The sequence below is a fragment of the Girardinichthys multiradiatus genome, chromosome 4, assembly GCF_021462225.1.
Source record: "Girardinichthys multiradiatus isolate DD_20200921_A chromosome 4, DD_fGirMul_XY1, whole genome shotgun sequence".
Lineage (NCBI taxonomy): Eukaryota > Metazoa > Chordata > Actinopteri > Cyprinodontiformes > Goodeidae > Girardinichthys > Girardinichthys multiradiatus.
The window spans coordinates 31,439,198-31,452,148 of NC_061797.1; the positions used below are offsets into that span (position 1 = coordinate 31,439,198).

Below are 12,951 nucleotides of genomic sequence, written 5' to 3' on the forward strand. Positions count from 1 at the left end.
TCATTTTTGAAGGGTGCTATTTATTTCTAACATTCAACATATTTTGCTTACATATACTTTGCATGTAAATTAATTGTTACTCCACACCAACAGACAGAACAATACATCGCAATGTAAAAATAGAAACAGAACGAAACAAACTAGGAGAAGATATCCCACCAAACCATGACCTCATGCACCAATTCAATACCAGATAAAACAAAGGAAAAACATACGGCAGTTCAACTGGTTTTAAGTACATCTTGCAAATACAGACTCACTTTGTTAAAACAAGTACCAAGACTATGTAAAAATAAATAATAACAGTATTATCTGTAAAAACGCAGGAATTGCACAGACCTAAAATGTCTGCATACACCTGTTTTTCTAATGAAACATCATAAAAAAACAGAACATCCATCTTTGCGATCATTCTACATGCAACATGAGACAGTTTGCATTTCTCTCTTCCATAGTTGTCATTAAATGCCTGCATTGTTTTCTATTAAAATCATGTCTGAACAACACTCAACAGCACTCAGCAAGAGCTTCAGGTTGATCATCAGTTGTATTTAAATTTTTGCAAAGGCTACGGAGAAGGAGGCGCTTTTAGGGAATTACAAGATCCTCCCTGGCTACTACTTGTAGTCTCCTGGTACTGTAATAAACAGAAGAGAATGAAAACATAAATACAAACTTTTATTGATATGCAAATAAGATTGGAACTCACAAGTCATAGAAGCAGATGGACATTGAGAAAAAGCCAAACATTTATTTAAAATGCACATTTTTATCTTTGAACCTTCCAGCAATTGCACAACATAGTTGCCGCCACCATAAACTGAACTGAGCAGTAAAACATAGCAGGAAACATTGGCCTTTATTATTATTTTTAATAGGCTTTCTACACTGACTGCCATCTGCAAGACAAAGGATAAAAGCTTGTGATAGAAAAAAACGGTTTCTTGCTTAAACCTCACTCATTGTCATGGGTTGAATTTTTTATGCTTATGAGATTCTGGGTGAGACTCTGATTATGTTACTGTGAAGGTCCCTGCAGAAAATAAAGATTAACACAGTCTGGTCTCACACTAACTTACTGAGAAGTTACTTCACACAGTGTGACCCAAAAAATATTGTTACACTCTTCTGTCCTTTAGAATAAAAGAACTGTGCAACACTTTGTAAGTTAGAGATGTTCCAAATGAAGATTTGTGATGTTCTTTGAGTACCATAAGGGAGAATGTGTGATTTGTGGAAACAAAAATAAAACTTGGGCTGAAATCACTTGGTTATATGTGTCGTTTCTACACAGATTTCAAAATACAGTAGTTGCTGAGAGCCTTGCAAAATATAATAGTTCTCTATTTGTGATTCCTAAGACGTCTTAGTATTTTTTGTTGATAATCTTTCATGTGTTTCAGCTATACACAAGAAATACATTATTTAAGTGCTCAAACTGAATTAAGCTGTCCATAATAATGTGTTCTCTCTTCCTTGCTCATCAGGTCTCTCCATATAATCTTTTTATTCTCTATACCTTCTAAGAATTTATTTCTCTTTTACAGAAAATATTTATTTTTGGGGGCAACACTTTTTTATTTTATTATTTTTTTAAATTACGTGGCTGGAAAACAAATCCAACCAAAAGTGCAAAATCATGTGAGTATTTTTGACTGAGGCATTACAACACCTGTTCTATACTTTTTCATACATTCTGTTACAGATTTGATTGTATCCTGGAGAATCATTGAACTGCTGCATGACATTGCTTTAGCTGTGGCAAAGATAGCCTCTACTCTGTTTGACTCTACTCCTGCTTTATATGCTCAGATGAGTGCACCGTTGACACAATTACTACAGACTGCAGAATGACTCTAAACCATCAACTTTCCACCATTAAGCTTGACCAAGAGGTAGTTTTACCAATAAGCTGAGATTGTTCTCTCCACTTTGGTCTCATGTGCCTTTAGCTGAATCTGATATGTTTGGTTTTAATGAACCGGATGGGAAAGAAGATTTATTTAGGTTTGTTCTCATCTATTAAAAACCTGGTTAAAGGTATACTTGTTTTATATTTCCCATCTTTTATATATGTGAAGTTTTCAAGCCTTCTGACAGTTGATAAAAATTAAATATAAACATTCAGGTGTTGGACAATGAAAATGAAACAACTGGTTTTAGACCACAATAATTTATTAGTATGGTGTAGGGCCTCCTTTTGCGGCATATACAGCGTCAATTCGTCTTGGGAATGACATATACAAGTCCTGCAGAGTGGTCAGAGGGATTTTAAGCCATTCTTCTTGCAGGATAGTGGCCAGGTCACTACGTCAAACTGGTGGAAGAAAACGTTTCCTGACTCACTCCTCCAAAACACCCCAAAGTGGCTCAATAATCTTTAGATCTGGTGACTGTGCAGGCCATGGGAGATGTTCAACTTCACTTTCATGTTCATCAAACCAATCTTTCACCAGTCTTGCTGTGTGTATTGGTGCACCGCCTTCAGGATACAATGTTTGAACCATTAGATGCACATGGTCCTCAAGAATGGTTTGGTAGTCCTTGGCAGTGACGCGCCCATCTAGCACAAGTATTGGGCCAAGGGAATGCCATGATATGGCAGCCCAAACCATCACTGATCCACCCCATGCTTCACTCTGGGCATGCAACAGTCTGGCTGGTACGCTTCTTTGGGGCTTCTCCACACCGTAACTCTCCCGGATGTGGGGAAAACAGTAAAGGTGGACTCAACAGAGAACAATACATGTTTCACATTGTCCACAGCCCAAGATTTGCGCTCCTTGCACCATTGAAACCAACGTTTGGCATTGGCATGAGTGACCAAAGGTTTGGCTATAGCAGCCTGGCCGTGTATATTGACCCTGTGGAGCTCCCGACGAACAGTTCTGGTGGAAACAGGAGAGTCGAGGTGCACATTTAATTCTGCCGTGATTTGGGCAGCTGTGGTTTTATGTTTTTTGGATACAATCCGGGTTAGCACCGGAACATCCCTTTCAGACAGCTTCCTCTTGCGTCCACAGTTAATCCTGTTGGATGTGGTTCGTCCTTCTTGGTTGTATGCTGACATTACCGTGGATACTGTGGCTCTTGATACATCACAAAGACTTGCTGTCTTGGTCACAGATGTGCCAGCAAGACGTGCACCAACAATTTGTCCTCTTTTGAACTCTGGTATGTCACCCATAATGTTGTGTGCATTTCAATATTTTGAGCAAAACTGTGCTCTTATCCTGCTAATTGAACCTTCACACTCTGCTCTTACTGGTGCAATGTGCAATCAATGAAGACTGGCTACCAGGTTGGTCCTATTTAGCCATGAAACCTCCCACACTAAAATGACAGGTGTTTCAGTTTCATTGTCCAACCCCTGTAGCAACACCATTGTACTATGTCAGAGAGAGCTGACAAACTCCCTTATGCCTTAACAGGGACAACATTATTATTTATTTTTCATTTAAAAGCCACAGATTTTCTTTTAGCAAATATTTGCTTAAGAAGTTCTGTTTTTAATATAAATAACCACTAGCTTGCCTTTATTGGAATGTGTTACTATACAGTATTATGAACATCAGCATTTAGAGACATTGGGGTCTATAACTGTATATATAAATCAATACTGTAGTTTTAATATATTTATCAATCTATCAATATATATTGTAAGAACTTCGAGAATCTGTTAGAAATTGTACTGTTAAAGCAACTGTACAATTCAGGAACTAGGAAGAAGGGTCAAGCTTTGTAAAAGTTCCCAGTTTTGAAATGGTTAGTGGCAAACAACTGCGGAAAAAGAAATGTTTACGATTGAATCCTGGTCAGTCCTCCACGCCTGGGAACACCTGTCACATCCACTATAGAGAAGCCAACTCACCTCAACAAGAGGATGCCAGTGGGCGACAGGTTTCCTTGGATATGAGAGCATTTCACTCCAGTGTTCTCGACCAAGGCTGTCTGCATCATTGCCAACTCGACACACACCAATGACCTCGTTATGGCCAACACTACAGGCGCAGGCGGAAGAGAGAAAGATAAAATGTAATCTCAGCTCACTCTGCATTCTAGGTCAATGTTATGTTAGATTTGTATTGAGAAAGCTTTTAGAAAAGAAAGCAAGAGTGTTAAAATGTTCAAACTTTAAATCATGGTTTACACATCTTTTAAAAGTGCTTTCAGTAAAGGTTTTTTTTTCTGTTTACCCTGTTGTAATTATGAATGACATGTAACTAATGCACATATGGTATAAGTTGTAACTTAAAGTAACCGAACCGATCATAGTCCATCACTGCTATTAAAAGGCTGATCTGCTCAATGTTTTCTGGAAGGACATCAAAGACAATAGCCTCATTATAAACTGGATTTAAGGTGTTCCTCTTTGTCGATGTCTTCCTCTTCTTTAATCTCCGACCCTCACACATCAACGAAACCTTCACATACGGATCTTTATAAGAGACAGAAATACGGATGGTGAGAAGTTATTTCTATCTTGGACACCTGTGGACCTCTCTATGGATTCACATTATACAATTTCACTTACCGGATGCACCAGTTATATCCATGGCCTTAAGATTACGAGCCTGTATCATGGTGATGGTCAATCTGCCCGCTGTGGGCAAGTAGCAGAGGGAAAACATCAAATCTCCAAGATCCACGTTATCCTACAAGACATCAGAAACACCCAAGTTAAATCTTCACGTTACTTATTTATGCATACTAGCCAAAGGTGTAGCAGAACAGCAGTAGTGTCCGACTTTTATTCACAGTGCTTTTCCTACCTTTTTTTCCTACTAAAGAGTCCTGTCCTATGCTTTGCTCAGATAAAATCCCTCCCATATTTCAGCCAGAATGCAGACTTCTATTTAGATGCAGCTCATTATCACCTACACTGAAAATAGCCCCACCAAGAAGTGAGAACCACAAAAGCAGACAAAATGTGCGGTGAACACCACTCCTACACTCCAACCTCTTGCTGAGTTATTGATGTAATTGTTTAATTTTATATAACTTCAGCCCATTTAACATTTTAAATGTGTGCTCCAGACATTAAATGTGATTTTATGAAATTCAGAAATATAAAATCTGAATATAGGGATGCACTGTATGAGTTTCATTGTTCTAATTAAGAACTGTCTTAACAATTTGAAACAAACCTGTATTTGACATCCATCCATCCATCCATCCATCCATCCATCCAGATGTCAGTGTACGAAAGGCAGAGCACAGATCTGCATACAGGACTGCCATTTATGATTAAAAGCTGAATCATGCAAAATGATTGAACTGCAATTTTAAAGTATATCCAGTCTCTACCATCATATATGTCTGCATCTTTTGAGTTAACCCTGGAGAAGCAAAGTCACTATCTGAGCAGTAATACAATGACAGTTGGGAAGAAGTAGTCACATAATGCATCATAACCAGATATGTAGACTCAAGTCTGTGACTTAGAAAAAACAAAGTTTACAGACTTGACTTAGCCTCTCACTGTAAAGATTTGAGACTTGAGTCAGACTCAAGGTCTGGGAGTTGAGTCTCATGAACAATCTTTATTTGATGTGATTGGAGGTGAAATAAAGAGTCAGTAAATAGAGATCATTTGAATAAATGAATAATTAAGTTCCTCTGAGTTACTGCAATTTCTACAAATAACTGCTTCACGTGGTAATGTTATTCACAGTAAGTATGGTTTCTGCTAAATGTTTCTGCCAGCATGTGGCAGTAGTTACCAGCTGTTTCCAAGTTTGTTTGTTGTATAACTTATTGCTGCAGCTCTAACAGACATGTGCTTCTTCTCCTGTGAAAGGGTGTCTGTGATTCATTAACCAATATTGTGGAACACGGTTTAGTTATGGTTCATAATAACCTGCTCATGTTAGGTTTAGTTTCATAATAATGGCCACACTGATGTCTCTCAAACTCAGCTTCACATAAATGTCTTTGGTTCATTTTAAAACAAGATAAACTTGTCATACCTTCAACAACCTATTCTCTGGCTGTTACACAAGTTTCAGGACAAAGGCTTGGTTGTTTGTGTGTTGCCCTGCAGTGGACTGGCGACCTGTCCAGGGTGTACCCCGCCTCCCGCCCATAGACTGCTGGAGATAGGCACCAGCTCCCCCGCGACCCACTATGGAATAAGCGGTAGAAAATGACTGACTGACTGACTTATTATTATTATTAGTCTTCTTCTTCTCCGCTAAAAGTCATTAGGCGCAAGAATCAGAAAATGCTGGAAAGAAACTGACATAGCAACCTAGTGGGGAATCGCAACCGCTACTCAGATGCTAAAATTCATACCCCCTAACAACTAGGGGCGCTATTATGTATGACGCATTTGGGCTTATAACTTCCAAACTGTTAAGTCCCACACTCCAAAGGTTTATATCACCTTGTTCCTTGGATGATTCTGCATAACTTTGTAATTGGCCACATCCGCTTCCGCCTAACTAGAGTTTTTGCTACGTTGCAACAAAGGCAAAATCAATTTTCCACAACTCCTCCTACATTTTGAGCTCAATCAAGAGAAAACTCTGTACATACCATTTAGATTAGAGTTAGCGGGACACAATGGTATGAAATCTTGGTCAAATGTTCGAAAGTTGTTAAAGCTACATGCAGACTAACGTTATTCACGAACTAGCACAAAAGTTAATTGACTATATCTCTGCCATATTTCATGATTTCCAAACAAGATTGGAGAACTTGATAGAGAATGAGCTATTGTGCCTATACAGGTCCTTCTCAAAATATTAGCATATTGTGATAAAGTTCATTATTTTCCATAATGTCATGATGAAAATTTAACATTCATATATTTTAGATTCATTGCACATTAACTGAAATATTTCAGGTCTTTTATTGTCTTAATACGGATGATTTTGGCATACAGCTCAAGAAAACCCAAAATTCCTATCTCACATTAGCATATCATTAAAAGGGTCTCTAAACGAGCCATGAACCTAATCATCTGAATCAACAAGTTAACTTTAAACACCTGCAAAAGATTCCTGAGGCCTTTAAAACTCCCAGCCTGGTTCATCACTCAAAACCCCAATCATGGGTAAGACTGCCGACCTGACTGCTGTCCAGAAGGCCACTATTGACACCCTCAAGCAAGAGGGTAAGACATAGAAAGAAATTTCTGAACGAATAGGCTGTTCCCAGAGTGCTGTATCAAGGCACCTCAGTGGGAAGTCTGTGGGAAGGAAAAGGTGTGGCAGAAAACGCTGCACAACGAGAAGAGGTGACCGGACCCTGAGGAAGATTGTGGAGAAGGGCCGATTCCAGACCTTGGGGGACCTGCGGAAGCAGTGGACTGAGTCTGAAGTAGAAACATCCAGAGCCACCGTGCACAGGCGTGTGCAGGAAATGGGCTACAGGTGCCGCATTCCCCAGGTCAAGCCACTTTTGAACCAGAAACAGCGGCAGAAGCGCCTGACCTGGGCTACAGAGAAGCAGCACTGGACTGTTGCTCAGTGGTCCAAAGTACTTTTTTCGGATGAAAGCAAATTCTGCATGTCATTCGGAAATCAAGGTGCCAGAGTCTGGAGGAAGACTGGGGAGAAGGAAATGCCAAAATGCCAGAAGTCCAGTGTCAAGTACCCACAGTCAGTGATAGTCTGGGGTGCCGTGTCAGCTGCTGGTGTTGGTCCACTGTGTTTTATCAAGGGCAGGGTCAATGCAGCTAGCTATCAGGAGATTTTGGAGCACTTCATGCTTCCATCTGCTGAAAGGCTTTATGGAGATGAAGATTTCATTTTTCAGCACGACCTGGCACCTGCTCACAGTGCCAAAACCACTGGTAAATGGTTTACTGACCATGGTATCACTGTGCTCAATTGGCCTGCCAACTCTCCTGACCTGAACCCCATAGATAATCTGTGGGATATTGTGAAGAGAACGTTGAGAGACTCAAGACCCAACACTCTGGATGAGCTAAAGGCCGCTATCGAAGCATCCTTGGCCTCCATAAGACCTCAGCTGTGCCACAGGCTGATTGCCTCCATGCCACGACGCATTCAAGCAGTAATTTCTGCAAAAGGATTCCCGACCAAGTATTGAGTGCATAACTGTACATGATTATTTGAAGGTTGACGTTTTTTGTATTAAAAACCCTTTTCTTTTATTGGTCGGATGAAATATGCTAATTTTGTGAGATAGGAATTTTGGGTTTTCATGAGCTGTATGCCAAAATCATCCGTATTAAGACAATAAAAGACCTGAAATATTTCAATTAGTGTGCAATGAATCTAAAATATATGAATGTTAAATTTTCATCATGACATTATGGAAAATAATGAACTTTATCACAATATGCTAATATTTTGAGAAGGACCTGTATATTGAGTTTGATACACATTCAATAATAGGGGGCCCTATAGGCACCAGACGTTTATATCTGCATAACCGATTGATGTATTGACACGCAACTTGGTCTGTATGCTCAAGACCTTGACCTCAGGACATACTTTTAATATGATTAAAAAGTGGGCGTGGCTTATATGCTATCTCACATTTGACTTTTGAACTCAGTGAATTTGAAAGATTTTGTCAGCGAAATTACAGATCATATGCAGAATTGTGCTACCTAAGTACATTTAAAAAATTGTTAAGTTTCACCACTAGACGGCGCTGTTATAATGTAAAATGCGTTTCTGTGATTATCTCTGAAACTGTTGCTTGCAGAGACTAAATCTCAATTCCTGGATGTTCTTTGAGTCATTCTTAATCAGGTGAGTTTTGGAAAAAAAATAGAGTCATGCTAATTAGTAACAATGTTGCGTAATATGCGAAACCTACTTTAATTAACTCCTTCTAAGGGGCAAGGCCAATCAAAGCGAAACTGGGCCTGGTAAGACTGCAGACATAGCCAACAAAACGATATGGAATGAATTTCCAAATTATTTTTCGGTTTGCAAATTATATGCAATCAAACTTATTTGAAGCAAAAAAAAAAAGGTTTTTTGGCCCAACTTGAAAATAGATTAGGATGTACAAATAATTTTCATACCAGTAGTGCATAAGGTCAACCCGTAGGTATGCAGTCATTTTCAGAGGGATCTAAGCCTAGGGGGCGCTATAAGCAAGATAAATTTATATAGCCAAAATGGCTGAATGGATTTTTATAAAATTTGATAGATTTCTTCAAGATACCACCTAGAGAATATGTTATCAATATGGTAATGATTGGGCAAAGTAGGCGTGGCTTATGTGGGAAAATGTACCTCCGACCCTTCACTTATAAAGAAATTCCCCAAAAATCACCCGTGGTACCTAGAGAGCCCAAACCTTCAGGATATGTTCTGTGCATAATCCTGAAAAGTACCTATTCTAGATATAGCTCTATCTCAAAGCACGTCACTACAGTGTACAATGTTTGGTAATAAAGCTAGCAGGTGTATCTCAAGTTTTGTTGGGCCAAACGCTGTGGAATTTTGCACACTACTTAAGTAGACAATGCCTATAATCCCCAATAAACATTGTTCATTTTGGACTGCCCATGTGTGTACAATTAATTCATAAAGATATATGCTAATCAATAATGGCGATTATAAATTAATTTTGATGAACTCATTAAAGGGTGGTGGCTGAATAAAATCAGGCCTATTCTACATATTACCGAGGTTCTTGGTGAAATAGTCTGAGATTTTTCTGACAATGCATGGATTTTACGTGAATTTTTAAATTTTGCTCATTATTACTAATATCATTTAAATGATAGCTAACAATTTCTTTTAAAACAATCATTAAAATTAGTGACATGACAAACAATGTATATCATTCCACATATAGATATGGTTTCTGAGAATATTGAGGGAATTTTATGAAATACCATATATTTTATATAAATTTTTTAATTTGGCTAAGTGCTATGGATATGACAGTTAACCTGACCCTTTGGAAAATGTGGTCACGTGGGCATGTGATGTGGTAGTCTGGAAGGGGCAGGGGGCGGAGTAGCTGGGAGGGGCTTGGAACTGTGGAGATATATTATGTGTGTGCATCATTATTATTATGTTCATAACCAGTGTGGGAAATAAAATGTGTAACATGTGTTAGTATAAAGACATTGTGTATTGTGTGGTCTGCAAAAGTATTTCTCACAGGGAGGTGAAGTGGAAAATTACAGGGAACTGAAGGAGTGTGTGAAAAGTAGAGACTGACTTACTCCCTTCTCATATCAGTAGAAAACATGGCGCAGGTGCAGGACAATGACTGTCTAAATATGGTAAAGCTGGAAAAATGTGTACGTGACTACATGTGAGAAAAAAACTGTAAACAGGGCGGTGCCCATTTTAATGTGTTTTAATAAAAACAATGAGCACAGTGAGAAGCTCCGAAGCCGTCTCGGTGTGTGTCCTGATCACATGAGAGCTTCCCCTGGTCCAGGTACTTTGAATGACATACAGCTGTCTCCGTGTGATTTATTCTAATGTGTTGTGAATTCCTCCAGGTTACGGTGAATAAACGAACGCGCAGAAGGCCTCTTTAAAGGGGTACTTCAACAGAACCTGATAACTGCTTGCAGTTCTAGTTTAATATTTCAAATTGCTGTTAAAATTTCACTTGCTGAAATTAATTTCAAGTAAATATAAATATGTTAACCGTGTTAAATTAGGCTTTAGGATAGTCAGTCAGTCATTTCTACTGCTTATTCCATAGTGGGTCACGGGGGATCTGGTGCCTATCTCCAGCAGTCTATGGGCGAGAGGCGGGGTACACCCTGGACAGGTCGCCAATCCATCACAGGGCAACACACAAACAACCATGCACACACTCATTTGTACACCTAAGGGCAATTTAGAGTTACCAATTAACCTAACAGGCATGTCTTTGGACTGTGGGAGGAAGCCGGAGTACCCGGTGAGAACCCACGGGGAGAACATGCAAAGCCCATGCAGAAAGACCCCTGGTTGGGAATCGAACCCAGGACCTTCTTGCTGCAAGGCAACAGTGCTACCAACTGCACCACCATGCAGGCTTTAGGATAATTCAGTGCAGTTCTTCAGCATGCATCCAATGTGAGAAAGTTCATTTTTCAATTGTTAATTGACGTGTGAACATATCTGTCACAACGGAAGACTGATATGATAAAAAACAACACTCCTGTGAGTTCCAGTCCTCACAAACGTTATTCTCATTAAGGAATTGAAGAAATGTGCCAAAAATCTAACAAAAAACAAATAAACTTTTTTATGTTCACAGTTTCTGTCAACATGTATGACCTAGAGACACCAAATACACCAACTGTACTTACATTAAAACAGTAAATTCATGCATAAAAACATTTTCATTCCAACATTTACAATTCTCGATAAATATGCAAGTAATATAAATGTACTTTGCATGACCACTACAGTCATATTTACTGAATTAGAATAATATTAAAAATTTAATTATTTCAGAGGTTAATTACACACAGACTGATGTATTCAAGCCTTTATTTGAGTTAATTATGATGATCTTCGGTTTGCAGTAATGAAGACAAGACATTTAAGATTAGAACATTACATCAGTCCTATACAAAACATTTTTAACATAGAAATGTGGGCTTAATGAAAAGTATGTTTGATACCTGTGGTTAAAGGTTGTTATTTTCAAAAGACTGTGCATATGTGTGTGATCCATCACAGCAGTCGTACAGTTTAGTTTACACTTTATAATCACAGTCATACCCTTGAAGTGTGTGTTTAATATAATGGGTCTTACTATGCTTTTATAGCTAACAAATATTAATATTTCATATGTAGCATACAATGGCTGAGATTACTTTATATGTGATGTCTGTACAAGCAAAATTATTATTAACTATATTCTTACTTATTACTACTAATTCTTATTAACTGCTGGAATATCATATTAAAAGGCAAGGAAACACATATTTGCTAGTTACCTTCTTAAGGCACAAACAAGTTATGTAACTTAGCATGAAAAAGGTATAATAAAATTAAATTATCCAACACAGCTAAGAATTATTTATTTATTTATTTATTTATTTACATAGCATGGTAAATGCTTCATGTCCCACCATCAATATGCATCATAGAAATGAATAAAGGAGGCAGCCAATTTCAGAATCTGCTCTAGGAACCAGCTTAAGAAACAAATACCAAGACTTTTTAATATTACAAAACATTTTTCCTTTATTTGCCATCTGTGGAATAGTACGCATCAAAGAAACCAAAAACAAATCCCCCTGAGCAGTAAATGCATTGCATAGTAATTGTTTGTTTTACCAATGCCATTCTCAATATCAGAAAAATAACACATGTTCTTCAATCAATATACAATCTGCTTCTGCTGTGGAACTCAACAAGCCAAATCTGGCAACAAAACAAGCAATATGGTCCCTCCTGCTGGCAATAGGACTTAATGAAAATTCCATCATTTATATCAAATCATCTGTGCTATAGTAGTTACTAAATGTTCTGCCTTTGTACTATTGCCCAGAGATTATTTTTGAGGGAATCCTGTACAAATTCTGTGGGAACAAGCGTTTGTGCATGTCTTACAGTCTGTGTGCGAACAAGGCATACAGCCTGTGAGCTGTATCTGGCCTCTTTGAGTACTGGGAGTGTGAAAGAATTGTGAGAATGGAGGATGTTGGATTCTGTGAATCACTGATTCTCATCAGGTACCTTTCTCATTGCTTTCTGCTCGAAATGGACATTGACTAAGAATTAATCAAGTGTATCAATTGATCCACAAAACAATCATAAGCTGGGAGTTTGCACAAAAATATCAATACTTTGTCAATATCCATCTAAAGTCTCTATCTGGGTCATGCTGACAGAATGTAGTTTCCATGTCTCTTTTGCCCCGCTGATTTGTCACAATTTGCTCTTTCATGTCCCTGGTCTCTTACACATGGTAATACATCCAAAACATTATTGATTTACAGTATTTATTGATTATTAAGCTCAAACCTGATTTTTATGCTTGTCTGTTATTTGA

The 12,951-nt window shown here is 38.3% G+C and overlaps 1 protein-coding gene across 1 annotated transcript in view; it reads right to left on the reverse strand.

Annotated features, from left to right (window-relative positions):
* The window catches only part of syt9a (synaptotagmin IXa), a 26,265-nt gene continuing 13,314 nt past the window's right edge, over positions 1 to 12,951 (reverse strand). The window contains exons 4-7 of the mRNA XM_047362252.1: positions 4,535 to 4,655; positions 4,267 to 4,438; positions 3,872 to 4,001; positions 1 to 637 (exon numbers count right to left, since the gene is read on the reverse strand). Of these exons, the coding sequence (XP_047218208.1) occupies positions 569 to 637; positions 3,872 to 4,001; positions 4,267 to 4,438; positions 4,535 to 4,655 (492 nt within the window). The 3' untranslated portion in view covers positions 1 to 568. The remainder of the gene's footprint in view (positions 638 to 3,871; positions 4,002 to 4,266; positions 4,439 to 4,534; positions 4,656 to 12,951) is intronic.